Here is a 14,904-nt window from a genome sequence, read left to right as displayed (position 1 = left end):
CCCCATCCCGCCCCCCCCCAGGCCCAGGACCCCTTCCCCGGACCCGCCCCGCTGGCGGACGACAAAGTGAAGAAGTTTCGGCGAGGAGGAGGAGGAGGAGACGCCACGGTGAGGAGGGCGTCCAGTACACTGTCGCCTCCCCCCCCCCCCCCCGAGGATTTCCCGTCAACCGTCGAGTCTCTGGGGGTGGGGGGCGGCTCTCACTCCCCCGGCTCGGCCCGCGTCTCTGGAGACGGCGGGTGTCTCTGCCCCCCGTCTCCCCTGTGTCTCTGGAGATGGCGGTCGTCTCTGAGCGCAGTCTCCCCCGGGTCTCTGGAGATGGCGGTCGTCTCTGCCCCCCGTCTCCCCCGTGTCTCTGGACATGTCGGTCGTCTCTGTCTCCCGTCTCCCCCGTGTCTCTGGAGATGTCGGTCGTCTCTGACCCCCATCTCCCCCATGTCTCTGGAGATGTCAGTTGTCTCTGAGCGCGGTCTCCCCCGTGTCTCTGGAGATGGCGGTCGTCTCTGCCCCCACCGTCTCCCCCAAGTCTCTGGGGGTGCGGATTGTCTCTGAGCACAGTCTCCCCCGTGTCTCTGGAGATGTCGGTCGTCTCTGACCCCCATCTCCCCCATGTCTCTGGAGATGTCGGTTGTCTCTGAGCGCGGTCTCCCGCGTGTCTCTGGAGATGTCGGTCGTCTCTGCCCCCCGTCTCCCCCAGGTCTCTGGAGACATTGGTCGTCTCTGCCCCCCGTCTCCCCCGAGTCTCTGGGGGTGCGGATCATCTCTGAGCACAGTCTCCCCCATGTCTCTGGAGACGTCGGTCATCTCTGCCCCCCGTCTCCCCCATGTCTCTGGAGATGTCGGTCGTCTCTGCCCCCCGTCTCCCCCGAGTCTCTGGGGGTGCGGATTGTCTCTGAGCACGGTCTCCCCCGTGTCTCTGGAAATGTCGGTTGTCTCTCCCCCCCGTCTCCCCCGTGTCTCTGGAGATGTCGGTCGTCTCTGCCCCCCGTCTCCCTCGAGTTTCTGGGGGTGCGGATCATCTCTGAGCACAGTCTCCCCCGTGTCTCTGGAGCCGTCGGTCGTCTCTGCCCCCCGTCTCCCCCGAGTCTCTGGGGGTTTGGGCCGTCTCTGAGCGCGGTCTCCCCCATGTCTCTGGAGATGTCGGTCGTCTCCGCCCCCTGTCTCCCCTGTGTCTCTGGAGACGTGGGTCGTCTCTGCCCCCCGTCTCCCCCATGTCTCTGGAGATGTCGGTTGTCTCTGAGCGCGGTCTCCCCCGTGTCTCTGGAGACGTTGGTCGTCTCTGCCCCCACCGTCTCCCCCGAGTCTCTGGGGGTGCAGATCGTCTCTGAGCACGGTCTCCCCCGTGTCTCTGGAGATGTCGGTCGTCTCTCCCCCCCGTCTCCCCCGTGTCTCTGGAGATGTCGGTCGTCTCTGTCTCCCCGTCTCCCCCATGTCTCTGGAGACGTCGGTCATCTCTGAGCGCGGTCTCCCCCATGTCTCTGGAGATGTCGGTCGTCTCTGCCCCCCGTCTCCCCCGAGTCTCTGGGGGTGCGGATCGTCTCTGAGCACGGTCTCCCCCAAGTCTCTGGGGGTTTGGGCCGTCTCTGAGCGCGGTCTCCCCCATGTCTCTGGAGATGTCAGTCGTCTCTGCCCCCCGTCTCCCCCAAGTCTCTGGGGGTGCGGATCGTCTCTGAGCATGGTCTCCCCCAGGTCTCTGAAGATGTCGGTCGTCTCCGCCCCCCGTCTCCCCCATGTCTCTGGAGACGTCGGTCGTCTCTGAGTGTGGTCTCCCCCAGGTCTCTGGAGACGTCGGTCGTCTCTGACCCCCGTCTCCCCCATGTCTCTGGAGACGTCGGTCGTCTCTGCCCCCCGTCTCCCCCATGTCTCTGGAGACGTCGGTCGTCTCTGACCCCCATCTCCCCCATGTCTCTGGAGATGTCGGTCGTCTCTGCCCCCCGTCTCCCCCGAGTCTCTGGGGGTTTGGGCCGTCTCTGAGTGTGGTCTCCCCCATGTCTCTGGAGATGTCGATCGTCTCTTCCCCCAGTCTCCCCCGGGTCTCTGGAGATGTCGGTCGTCTCTTCCCCCCGTCTCCCCCGAGTCTCTGGGCGTGCGGATCGTCTCTGAGCACGGTCTCTCCCGTGTCTCTGGAGATGTCGGTCATCTCTGCCCCCTGTCTCCCCCAGGTCTCTGGAGATGTCGGTCGTCTCTGCCCCCCGTCTCCCCCGTGTCTCTGGAGATGTCAGTTGTCTCTGAGCGCGGTCTCCCCCGTGTCTCTGGAGATGGCGGTCGTCTCTGCCCCCACCGTCTCCCCCAAGTCTCTGGGGGTGCGGATTGTCTCTGAGCACAGTCTCCCCCGTGTCTCTGGAGATGTCGGTCGTCTCTGACCCCCATCTCCCCCATGTCTCTGGAGATGTCGGTTGTCTCTGAGCGCGGTCTCCCGCGTGTCTCTGGAGATGTCGGTCGTCTCTGCCCCCCGTCTCCCCCAGGTCTCTGGAGACATTGGTCGTCTCTGCCCCCCGTCTCCCCCGAGTCTCTGGGGGTGCGGATCATCTCTGAGCACAGTCTCCCCCATGTCTCTGGAGACGTCGGTCATCTCTGCCCCCCGTCTCCCCCATGTCTCTGGAGATGTCGGTCGTCTCTGCCCCCCGTCTCCCTTGAGTTTCTGGGGGTGCGGATTGTCTCTGAGCACAGTCTCCCCCGGGTCTCTGGAGATGTCGGTCGTCTCTGCCCCCCGTCTCCCCCATGTCTCTGGAGACGTCGGTCGTCTCTGCCCCCCGTCTCCCCCATGTCTCTGGAGATGTCGGTCGTCTCTGCCCCCCGTCTCCCCCGAGTCTCTGAGGGTGTGGATTGTCTCTGAATGCAGTCTCCCCCATGTCTCTGGAGATGTCAGTCGTCTCTTCCCCCGTCTCCCGCAGGTCTCTGGAGATGTTGGTCGTCTCTCCCCCCCGTCTCCCCCACGTCTCTGGAGACGTCGGTCGTCTCTGCCCCCCGTCTCCCCCGTGTCTCTGGAGATGTCGGTCGTCTCTTCCCCCCGTCTCCCCCATGTCTCTGGAGACGTCGGTCGTCTCTGCCCCCCGTCTCCCCCGAGTCTCTGGGGGTGCGGATCGTCTCTGAGCGCGGTCTCCCCCATGTCTTTGGAGATGTCAGTCGTCTCTGCCCCCCGTCTCCCCCAAGTCTCTGGGGGTGCGGATTGTCTCTGAGCATGGTCTCCCCCAGGTCTCTGAAGATGTCAGTCGTCTCTGCCCCCCGTCTCCCCCATGTCTCTGGAGACATCGGTCGTCTCTGCCCCCCGTCTCCCCCATGTCTCTGGAGACGTCGGTCGTCTCTGCCCCCCGTCTCCCCCATGTCTCTGGAGACGTCGGTCTTCTCTGCCCCCCGTCTCCCCCATGTCTCTGGAGATGTCGGTCGTCTCTGCCCCCCGTCTCCCCCGAGTCTCTGAGGGTGTGGATTGTCTCTGAATGCAGTCTCCCCCATGTCTCTGGAGATGTCAGTCGTCTCTTCCCCCGTCTCCCGCAGGTCTCTGGAGATGTTGGTCGTCTCTCCCCCCCGTCTCCCCCACGTCTCTGGAGATGTCGGTCGTCTCTGCCCCCCGTCTCCCCCGTGTCTCTGGAGATGTCGGTCGTCTCTTCCCCCCGTCTCCCCCATGTCTCTGGAGACGTCGGTCGTCTCTGCCCCCCGTCTCCCCCGAGTCTCTGGGGGTGCGGATCGTCTCTGAGCGTGGTCTCCCCCATGTCTCTGTAGATGTCAGTCGTCTCTGCCCCCCGTCTCCCCCGAGTCTCTGGGGGTGCGGATTGTCTCTGAGTGTGGTCTCCCCCAGGTCTCTGGAGACGTCGGTCGTCTCTGCCCCCCGTCTCCCCCATGTCTCTGGAGACGTCGGTCGTCTCTGCCCCCCGTCTCCCCCATGTCTCTGGAGACGTCGGTCGTCTCTGCCCCCCATCTCCCCCATGTCTCTGGAGATGTCGGTCGTCTCTGCCCCCCGTCTCCCCCGAGTCTCTGGGGGTTTGGGCCGTCTCTGAGTGTGGTCTCCCCCATGTCTCTGGAGATGTCGGTCGTCTCTTCCCCCAGTCTCCCCCGGGTCTCTGGAGACGTCGGTCGTCTCTTCCCCCCGTCTCCCCCGAGTCTCTGGGGGTGCGGATCGTCTCTGAGCGCGGTCTCTCCCATGTCTCTGGAGATGTCAGTCGTCTCTGCCCCCGTCTCCCGCAGGTCTCTGGAGATGTTGGTCGTCTCTGACCCCCATCTTCCCCATGTCTCTGGAGATGTCGGTTGTCTCTGAGTGCGGTCTCCCCCATGTCTCTGGAGATGTCAGTCGTTTCCGCCCCCCATCTCCCCCGAGTCTCTGGGGGTGCGGTCGTCTCTGCCCCCCATCTCCCCCATGTCTCTGGAGATGTCGGTTGTCTCTGAGCGCGGTCTCCCCCATGTCTCTGGAGATGTCAGTCGTCTCTGCTCCCCGTCTCCCCCATGTCTCTGAAAATGTCGGTTGTCTCTGAGTGTGGTCTCCCCCGTGTCTCTGGAGACGTCGGTCGTCTCTGCCCCCCGTCTCCCCCATGTCTCTGGAGACGTCGGTCGTCTCTGAGCGCGGTCTCCCCCGTGTCTCTGGAGACGTTGGTCGTCTCTGCCCCCCGTCTCCCCCATGTCTCTGGAGACGTCGGTCGTCTCTGCCCCCCGTCTCCCCCCTGTCTCTGGAGACGTCAGTCGTCTCTGCCCCCTGTCTCCCCCGAGTCTCTGGGGGTGCGGATTGTCTCTGAGCACGGTCTCCCGCATGTCTCTGGAGATGTTGGTCGTCTCTGCCCCCCATCTCCCCCGTGTCTCTGGAGACGTCGGTCGTCTCTGCCCCCCGTCTCCCCCGAGTCTCTGGGGGTTTGGGCCGTCTCTGAGTGCGGTCTCCCCCGGGTCTCTGGAGACGTCGGTCATCTCTGCCCCCCGTCTCCCCCATGTCTCTGGAGACGTCAGTCGTCTCTGCCCCCCGTCTCCCCCAGGTCTCTGGAGACATCGGTCGTCTCTGCCCCCCGTCTCCCCCGTGTCTCTGGAGACGTCGGTCGTCTCTGCCCCCCGTCTCCCCCGTGTCTCTGGAGACGTCTGTCGTCTCTGCCCCCCATCTCCCCCGTGTCTCTGGAGACGTCGGTCGTCTCTGCCCCCCGTCTCCCCCGTGTCTCTGGAGACGCCTGTCATCTCTGCCCCCCGTCTCCCCCGTGTCTCTGGAGACGCCTGTCATCTCTGCCCCCCATGTCCCCCAGGTCTCTGGAGACGTCGGTCGTCTCTGCCCCCCGTCTCCCCCATGTCTCTGGAGCCGTCGGTCGTCTCTGCCCCCCGTCTCCCCCGTGTCTCTGGAGACGTCGGTCGTCTCTGCCCCCTGTCTCCCCCGTGTCTCTGGAGATGTCGGTCATCTCTGCCCCCCGTCTCCCCCATGTCTCTGGAGACGTCGGTCGTCTCTCCCCCCGTCTCCCCCATGTCTCTGGAGACGTCGGTCGTCTCTGCCCCCGTCTCCCCCATGTCTCTGGAGATGTCGGTCTTCTCTGCCCCCCGTCTCCCCCATGTCTCTGGAGATGTCGGTCGTCTCTGCCCCCCGTCTCCCCCGAGTCTCTGAGGGTGTGGATGTCTCTGAACGCAGTCTCCCTCATGTCTCTGGAGATGTGGGTCGTTTCTGCCCCCCGTCTCCCCCATGTCTCTGGAGACGTCGGTCGTCTCTGCTCCCTGTCTCCCCCATGTCTCTGAAAATGTCGGTTGTCTCTGAGTGCGGTCTCCCCCATGTCTCTGGAGATGTCGGTCGTCTCTGCCCCCCGTCTCCCCCATGTCTCTGGAGACGTCGGTCGTCTCTGCCCCCCGTCTCCCCCATGTCTCTGGAGATGTCGGTTGTCTCTGAGCGCGGTCTCCCCCATGTCTCTGGAGCCGTCGGTCGTCTCTTCCCCCCGTCTCCCCCGAGTCTCTGGGGGTGCGGATTGTCTCTGAGCGCAGTCTCCCCCGTGTCTCTGGAGACGTCGGTCGTCTCTTCCCCCCGTCTCCCCCATGTCTCTGGAGCTGTCGGTCGTCTCTGAGCGCGGTCTCCCCCGTGTCTCTGGAGCCGTCGGTCGTCTCCGCCCCCCGTCTCCCCCGTGTCTCTGGAGCCGCCGGTCGTCTCTGAGCGGGGTCTCCCCCACGTCTGCGAGTGTTTTGGCCGCCCCTGACCCCGCGCCCCCCGGCAGGCGCCCGCGGCCCTCCCCCTGGCCCAGGAGCGGCTGAAGCGGGCCGAGGCCCAGGACCGGGAGGCCAGCGTGTGGGCCGCCCGCGCCGAGCTGCTGCTGCCCGAGGAGCCGGGGTGAGTGTCCGCCCCGCGACCCCTGACCCCTGACCCCCGACCTCCCCCCTCCGTGACCCCCGACCTCCCCCCGGCAGGTTCCTGGAGGGGTCCGACGGGGAGGACACGGCCGCCGTCCGGCAGAGGGACATCGCCGACGCCGTGGACATCGCCAGCGCCGCCAAGGTCAGGGGTCACGGCGGGGGTCACCGCGGCGGGGGTCACGGCGGGGTCAACCGGAAGTTGACCTCTCCCCCCCGTCTCCCGCCAGTACTTCAGCCTGAAACTGGACCAGTTCGGGCCCTACCGCCTCGACTACTCCGCCACGGGACGGTGAGCGCGGCGGGGGGTGGGGGGGCGTCCCCCGGCGGGGGGGGGGGGAGCCGGGACCCCCGCTGACCTTTGACCCCCCCCCGGCAGGCACCTGACCCTGGGGGGCCGCCGGGGCCACCTGGCCGCCTTCGACTGGACCACCAAGTCGCTGTCGTGCGAGATCAACGTCATGGAGGCCGTCCGGGACGTGCGGTGAGGCGGCGACCTCTGACCCCCGACCCCCGACCCGCAGCTTCCCGCCGGCTCCCCCCCGTGACCTCTGACCCCAGCTGCCCGCCCTCGTAGACGACGGTGGCGGTGGCTCAGTTCCCCCGACCCCTGACCCCTGCTCCCTCGTCGGCCGGTTCCTGCCCTCTGGTTCACCCCCGACCTCTGACCCCTGATCAGCAAGTTTTTGCTCTCTGGTGACCCCTGACCTCTGATCGGCAGGTCCCTGCCCTCTGGTTCCCCCCTGACCCCCGACCTCTGACCCCTGATGGGCAAGTTCTTGCCCTCTGGTTCCCCTCTGATTCCCCCTTGACCCCTGACCTCTGATCCCCGACCGGCAGGTTCCTGTCCTCTGTTTCCCCCCTTGACCCCTGACCTCTGATGGGCAGGTTCCTCCCCTCTGATTCCCCCTCGACCCCCGACCGGCAGGCTCCTGCTCTCTGGTTCCCCCTGACCTCTGACCCCCGATCGGCAAATTCTTGCCCTCTGATTCCTGATCGGCAGGTTGCCCTCTGACCTCCCCCGACCCCTGACCTCTGCCCCCTGACAGTTTCCTGCCCTCAGCCATGGTGGGAGCCCGACACCACTGGTTCCCCCACCCACCCATGACCTCCGACCCCTGACTTCTGACCCCTGGCCGGCAGGTCCCCCCTCTGATCCCCGCCCGGCAGATTCCTGCCCTCTGGTTCCCCCTTGACCCCTGACCTCTGACCCCTGATGGGCAAGTCCTTGCCCTCTGGTTCCCCTCTGATCCCCGATCGGCAGGTTCCTGACCCCTGACCTCTGACCCCTGACGGGCAAGTCCTTGCCCTCTGCTTCCCCTCTGACCCCTGATGGGCAGGATCCTGCCCTCTGGTTCCCCCTTGACCCCTGACCTCTGACCCCTGATGGGCAAGTCCTTGCCCTCTGGTTCCCCGTTGACCCCTGACCCATGACCGGCAGGTTCCCGCCCACTGGTCCTTCCCCGTTGACCCCTGACCCCTGACCCGCGGGTCCCCGCCCTCTGGTCCCCCCCAACCCCGAACCTCCGCTCCCCGCCCGGCAGGTTCCTGCCCTCGGAGACGGTGGGAGCCCGACACCACTGGTTCCCCCCGTGACCCCTGACCTCCCCCGACCCCTGACCCCCGATCCTTGAATGGCAGGCTCCCCCTGACCCCCGATCGGCAGGTTCCTGCCCTCTGGTGACCCCCGACCTCTGCTCCCCGCCCGGCAGTTAGTTTCCTGCCCTCAGAGATGGTGGGAGCCCCACACCACTGGTTCCCCCCCGTGACCCCCGACCCCTGACCTCCAATCCTTGAGTGGCAGGTTCCCCCTGACCCCTGACCCCTGATCGGCAGGTTCCCGCCCTCTGGTCCCCCCCCGAACCCCGAACCTCCGCTCCCCGCCCGGCAGATTCCTGCCCTCGGAGACGGTGGGAGCCCCACACCACTGGTTCCCCCCCGTGACCCCTGACCCCTGACCTCCGATCCTTGGGTGGCAGGTTCCCCCTGACCCCTGACCCCTGATCGGCAGGTTCCCGCCCTCTGGTCCCCTCCCCACCCGGCAGGTTGTTGCCCCCGGGGATGGTGGGAGCCCCACACCACTGGTTCCCCCCCCCCTGTGACCCCTGACCTCTGACCCCCGATCCTTGCATGGCAGGTTCCCCCTGACCTCTGACCCCTGATTGGCAGATTCCTGCCCTCTGGTCCCCCCTGGGAACCCCCGACCTCCGCTCCCCGCCCCGGCGGGTCCCTGCCCTCCGAGGCGGCGGGAGCCCCACCCCCCCGGCCGTGACCCCTGACCCCCGACCTCCGACCCCGCAGGTTCCTGCACCTGGAGACGCTGATGGCGGTGGCCCAGGGGCGCTGGCTGCACATCTACGACAACCAGGGCATCGAGCTGCACTGCGTCCGGCGCTGCGACCGCGTCACCCGCCTCGAGTTCCTGCCCTTCCACTTCCTGCTGGCCACGGCCGTGAGCCGCCCGCCCGCCCCGGGGAGAGGGGGGACGGGGGGCCGACCCCCGACCCCTGACCCCGCCGACCTCCGACCCTCCCTCTCCCCTCCCCGCAGTCCGAGACCGGCTTCCTCACCTACCTGGACGTGTCCGTGGGCGAGATCGTGGCCACCCACCTGGCCCGGGCCGGGCGGCTGGACGTCATGGCCCAGAACCCCCACAACGCGGTCGTCCACCTCGGGCACGGAAACGGTCAGCAATCCGGCCCCCTCTGGCCTTTACCTTCCTCCTTGCGTCCCCGTGACCCTCGACCCCTGGCTTTTAGGCTCCTCCCTGCGTCCCCGTGACCCCTGCCCCCTGCCCCTTAACCTCCCGGCCTCCCCGCGACCCCCTCATCCGTGCGACAACCCCCCCAACCCTCTGCTTGCCTACCCTCTCACCCCCCCCCTTGACCTTTGACCTCCCTGCTGCATCCCTGTGACTCTTGAATCCTGGCTTTTAGGCTCCTCCCTGCATCCCCGTGACCCCTGACCCCGGCCCCTTAACCTCCCGGCCTCCTTGCGACCCCCTTATCCGTGCGATGGACCCCCCAACCCTCGGCTTGCCTACCCTCTGACCCCCCCTCCCTCTGACCTTTGACCACTGGCCTTTGGACTCCCTGCTGCATCCCCGTGACCCTCGAACCCTGGCTTTTGTGCTCCTCCCTGCATCCCTGTGACCCCTGACCCCTGCCCCTTAAACCTCCTGGCCTCCCCGCGACCCCCTCATCTGCGCGATAGACACCCCCTGCCCCAACCTTCGGGTTGCCTGCCCTCTGACCTTTGACCCCTGGCCTTTGACCTCCCTGCTGCCTCCCCGTGACCCCTGACCCTTAACCTCCCGGCATCCCCGTGACCCCTGACCCCTGCTCCTTAACCTCCCAGCATCCCCGCAACCCCCTCATCCATTCGACGAGCCCCCCAACCCTCGGCTTGCCTACCCTCTGACCCCCCTCCCTGTGACCTTTGACCCCTGGCCTTTGGCCTCCCTGCAGCATCCCCGTGACCCCGCCCGGCCTTTCTCCTCCTCCCTGCAACCCCATGACCTTTGATCCCTTCCCGTGACCCCCCTTCTAGCCTGCGACCCTTGACCCCCGGCCTTTGACCTCCCTTAGCCCAGCCCTCCGCGCACCGTAAGCGCTCAGTAAATACGACGGAACGAATGAATGAATGAACCTCCCTGCGTCCCCGTGACCCCTTAACCCTTGACCCCGCCTGGTCTTTCTCCTCCCTGTCACCCCATGACCTTTGACTCCTGGCCTCTAACCCCATCCCCATGACCCCTCATCCGCCTGACTGCCCCCTCTGACCTCCCTGTGACCCTTGACCCCCGGCCCAGCGCTCAGACTGAGCGCCTAGCCCCCTAACCCTTGACCCCGCCTGGCCTTTCCCCTCCTCCCTGCAACCCCGCGACCCTTGACCCCCGGCCTCTAACCTCCTCCCTGTGCCCCTTGACCCCTGGCCTTTGACCTCCCTCAGCCCAGCGCTCCGCACGCGGTAAGCGCTCAGTAAATAACGGCGAAATGAGCGAATGAACCTCCCTGCGTCCCCGTGACCCCTTAAAGAACCACCAGCGCTGAGAACGGTGGTGGTCTGCACGTCGTAAGCGCTTAGCAAATGCCCTCATTATCATTATTATTATTATTATTAACGTCGTAAACGCTTAGCAAATGCCCTCATTATCATTATTATTATTATTAACGTTGTAAGCGCTTAGCAAATGCCCTCATTATCATTATTATTGTCGTAAGCGCTTAGCGAATGCCCTCATTATCCTTATTATTGTTATTAACGTCGTAAGCGCTTAGTAAATGCCCTCATTATCCTTATTATTATTATTAACGTCGTAAGCGCTTAGCAAATGCCCTCATTATCCTTATTATTTTTATTAATGTCGTAAGCGCTTAGCAAATGCCCTCATTATCCTTATTATTATTATTATTAACGTCGTAAGCGCTTAGCAAATTCCCTCATTATCATTATTATTATTATTAATGTCATAAGCGCTTAGCAAATGCCCTCATTACCGTTATTATTAGTATTAACGTCGTAAGCGCTTAGCAAATTCCCTCATTATCATTATTATTATTATTAATGTCATAAGCGCTTAGCAAATGCCCTCATTACCGTTATTATTAGTATTAACGTCGTAAGCGCTTAGCAAATGCCTTCATTATCCTTATTATTATTATTAACGTCATAAGCGCTTAGCAAATGTCCTCATTATCATTATTATTATTATTGTTGTAAGCGCTTAGCAAATGCCCTCATTATCCTTATTATTATTATCATTAACGTCGTAAGCGCTTAGCAAATGCCCTCATTATCATTATTATTATTATTAACGTCGTAAGCGCTTAGCAAATGCCCTCATTATCATTATTATTGTCGTAAGCGCTTAGCAAATGCCTTCATTACCATTATTATTATTAACATCGTAAGCGCTTAGCAAATGCCTTCATTACCATTATTATTATTATTATTATTAACATCGTAAGCGCTTAGCAAATGCCCTCATTATCCTTATCATTATTATTAACGTCGGAAGCGCTTAGCAAATGTCCTCATTATCATTATCATTATTATTAACGTCGTAAGCGCTTAGCAAATGCCCTCATTATCATTATCATCATTATCAACGTCGTAAGCTCTTAGCAAATGCCCTCATTATCATTATCATCATTATCAATGTTGTAAGCGCTTAGCAAATGCCCTCATTACCATTATCATTATTATTAACGTCGTAAGCGCTTAGCAAATGCCCTCATTATCCTTATCATCATTATTAACGTCATAAGCGCTTAGCAAATGCCTTCATTACCATTATTATTAATGTTGTAAGCGCTTAGCAAATGCCCTCATCATTATTATTATCAACGTCGTAGGCGCTTAGCAAATGCCCTCATTATCATTATTATTATTATTATTACTAATAACGATTGCCCTCATTATCCTTATTATTATTATTATTACTAATAACGATTGCCCTCATTATCCTTATTATTATTATTATTACTAATAACGGTTGCCCTCATTACCATTATTATTATTGCTATTACTAATAACGATAAGAAGTGGGGTATCCCTCGATATCATTATTATTACCGCTAAGAAGCGGGGTATCCGCCTTGGCCGGGAGGAAGAGGAACGAGCCCGGGCTCGGGAGTCCGAAGTCGTGGGTTCAAATCCCGTCAGCCGGGTGACTTCTCCCTGCCTCGGTTCCCCCACCTGCGAAACGGGGGGCGGGGGGGGCCGACCCGCTCGCCTGGGCGGCGCGGAGTCGGCGCTCAGTAAGTGCCGTTAAAATTAAAAAATAGGCGCTCAGTAAGTGCCGTTAAAATAAAAAAATAGGTGCTCCGTAAGTGCCGTTAAAATAAAAAAAAAGGCGCTCAGTAAGTGCCATTAAAATAAAAAAATAGGCGCTCAGTAAGTGCCATTAAAATAAAAAAAAAGGTGCTCAGTAAGTGCCATTAAAATTAAAAAAAGGCGCTCAGTAAGTGCCATTAAAATAAAAAAAATAGGCGCTCAGTAAGTGCCATTAAAATAAAAAAAAGGCGCTCAGTAAGTGCCATTAAAATAAAAAAATAGGCGCTCAGTAAGTGCCATTAAAATAAAAAAAATAGGTGCTCAGTAAGTGCCGTTAAAATTAAAAAATAGGCGCCCTTATTGGTGACCCCCGACCCCCCGCAGGGACGGTGACGCTGTGGAGCCCGGCGGTGAAGGAGCCCCTGGTGAAGATGCTGTGCCACAAGGGAGGGGTCCGCGCCGTGGCCGTCGACCCCACGGGCACGTGAGTTGGGGGGTCCGGGGGGTCAGAGGTCAAAGGTCGGGGGGGGGTCGTGACCCCTGACCCCTGACGCCGCCCCCCCCCCCCCCCAAAAAAGGTACATGGCCACTTCGGGCCTGGACCGGCAACTGAAGCTGTTCGACCTGCGCGGCGCCTACCGGCCCCTGCGGGCCCGGCCCCTGGCCCTGGGGGCCGCCCACCTGGCCTACTCCCAGCGGGGTCTACTGGCCGCCTCTGTGGGCGATGTAGTGGACGTCTACCGGCCCGACGACCCGGGCCCGGGCCGCCCCTTCCTCTCCCACCGCCTCCCCGGGCCCGTCCACGGCCTCCGCTTCTGCCCCTTCGAGGACGTGCTGGGCGTGGGCCACGCCGACGGCTTCTCCAGCCTGCTGGTGCCCGGTGAGGACCCCCCCCAGACCACCGCGGGGGGCTGGGGGAGACGCCCCCCAACCCCTCCGTCCGTCCGTCCGCTCCTATTCAGTGAGCGCTTCCCGCGGGCGCGGTCCCGGGCCGACGCGGTCGGTGGATGGTGTTCACTGAGCGCTCGCGGGGTGCCGGGCGCTGTACTAAGCGCCTCAGGCGGCCCCTCCGGGAGGCGCTCGGTACGTAGTAAGTGCTCAACGGAGACCGTTATCGTTACTACAGCGCTCAGTACGTAGTAAGTGCTCAACAAAGGCCGTTGTCTACTCAGTGAGCGCTTCCCGCGGGCGCGGTCCCGGGCCGACGCGGTCGGTGGATGGTGTTCACTGAGCGCTCGCGGGGTGCCGGGCGCTGTACTAAGCGCCTCAGGCGGCCCCTCCGGGAGGCGCTCGGTACGTAGTAAGTGCTCAACGGAGACCGTTGTCGTTACTACAGCGCTCAGTACGTAGTAAGTGCTCAACAAAGGCCGTTATCTATTCAGTGAGCGCTTCCCGCGGGCGCGGTCCCGGGCCGACGCGGTCGGTGGATGGTGTTCACTGAGCGCTCGCGGGGTGCCGGGCGCTGTACTAAGCGCCTCAGGCGGCCCCTCCGGGCGGCGCTCGGTACGTAGTAAGTGCTCCACGGAGACCGTTGTCGTTACTACAGCGCTCAGTACGTAGTAAGTGCTCAACAAAGGCCGTTGTCTATTCAGTGAGCGCTTCCCGCGGGCGCGGTCCCGGGCCGACGCGGTCGGTGGATGGTGTTCACTGAGCGCTCGCGGGGTGCCGGGCGCTGTACTAAGCGCCTCAGGCGGCCCCTCCGGGCGGCGCTCGGTACGTAGTAAGTGCTCAACGGAGACCGTTATCGTTACTACAGCGCTCAGTACGTAGTAAGTGCTCAACAAAGGCCGTTGTCTACTCAGTGAGCGCTTCCCGCGGGCGCGGTCCCGGGCCGACGCGGTCGGTGGATGGTGTTCACTGAGCGCTCGCGGGGTGCCGGGCGCTGTACTAAGCGCCTCAGGCGGCCCCTCCGGGAGGCGCTCGGTACGTAGTAAGTGCTCAACGGAGACCGTTATCGTTACTACAGCGCTCAGTACGTAGTAAGTGCTCAACAAAGGCCGTCATCTATTCAGTGAGCGCTTCCCGCGGGCGCGGTCCCGGGCCGACACGGTCGGTGGATCGTGTTCACTGAGCGCTCGCGGGGTGCCGGGCGCTGTACTAAGCACCTCAGGCGGCCCCTCCGGGCGGTGCTCGGTACGTAGTAAGTGCTCAACGGAGACCGTTGTCGTTACTACAGCGCTCAGTACGTAGTAAGTGCTCAACAAAGGCCGTCGTCTATTCAGTGAGCGCTTCCCGCGGGAGCGGTCCCGGGCCGACGCGGTCGGTGGATGGTGTTCACTGAGCGCTCGCGGGGTGCCGGGCGCTGTACTAAGCGCCTCAGGCGGCCCCTCCGGGCGGCGCTCGGTACGTAGTAAGTGCTCAACGGAGACCGTTATCGTTACTACAGCGCTCAGTACGTAGTAAGTGCTCAACAAAGGCCGTCATCTATTCAGTGAGCGCTTCCCGCGGGCGCGGTCCCGGGCCGACGCGGTCGGTGGATGGTGTTCACTGAGCGCTCGCGGGGTGCCGGGCGCTGTACTAAGCGCCTCAGGCGGCCCCTCCGGGCGGCGCTCAGTACATAGTAAGTGCTCAGCGGAGACCGTTATCATTACTACAGCGCTCAGTACGTAGTAAGTGCTCAACAAAGACCGTTAATAGTTGCTATTACCGTTCATCCCCTCGGTGGTATGTATTGAACGCGCCCCGTGGGCGAGACCCCGCGCTAAGCCGGGCCGTGGAAGAATTTGGGGAGGGGGCGGACCGCCCTAAAGGACCGTCCGGGTCGGTTCATCCGCCCGATGGTGTTTTTTGAGCGCCTACTACGCGCCGGACGCTGTGCTGAGCGATCCCTCCGGG

At 62.4% G+C, this 14,904-nt stretch overlaps 1 protein-coding gene across 1 annotated transcript in view; it reads left to right on the top strand.

Moving 5' to 3' along the window:
* The window catches only part of WDR46 (WD repeat domain 46), a 49,650-nt gene that overhangs the window by 21,597 nt on the left and 13,149 nt on the right, over nt 1-14,904 (top strand). Inside the window, exons 8-16 of the mRNA XM_038742251.1 lie at nt 22-108; nt 6,159-6,271; nt 6,349-6,436; nt 6,522-6,583; nt 6,671-6,775; nt 8,593-8,743; nt 8,842-8,977; nt 12,454-12,553; nt 12,648-12,949. Coding sequence (XP_038598179.1) covers nt 22-108; nt 6,159-6,271; nt 6,349-6,436; nt 6,522-6,583; nt 6,671-6,775; nt 8,593-8,743; nt 8,842-8,977; nt 12,454-12,553; nt 12,648-12,949 — 1,144 coding nt within the window. The remainder of the gene's footprint in view (nt 1-21; nt 109-6,158; nt 6,272-6,348; nt 6,437-6,521; nt 6,584-6,670; nt 6,776-8,592; nt 8,744-8,841; nt 8,978-12,453; nt 12,554-12,647; nt 12,950-14,904) is intronic.

The sequence above is a fragment of the Tachyglossus aculeatus genome, unplaced genomic scaffold, assembly GCF_015852505.1.
Source record: "Tachyglossus aculeatus isolate mTacAcu1 unplaced genomic scaffold, mTacAcu1.pri scaffold_101_arrow_ctg1, whole genome shotgun sequence".
Taxonomy (NCBI): Eukaryota; Metazoa; Chordata; class Mammalia; order Monotremata; family Tachyglossidae; genus Tachyglossus; species Tachyglossus aculeatus.
This window is presented reverse-complemented; position numbering and strand designations above follow the sequence as displayed.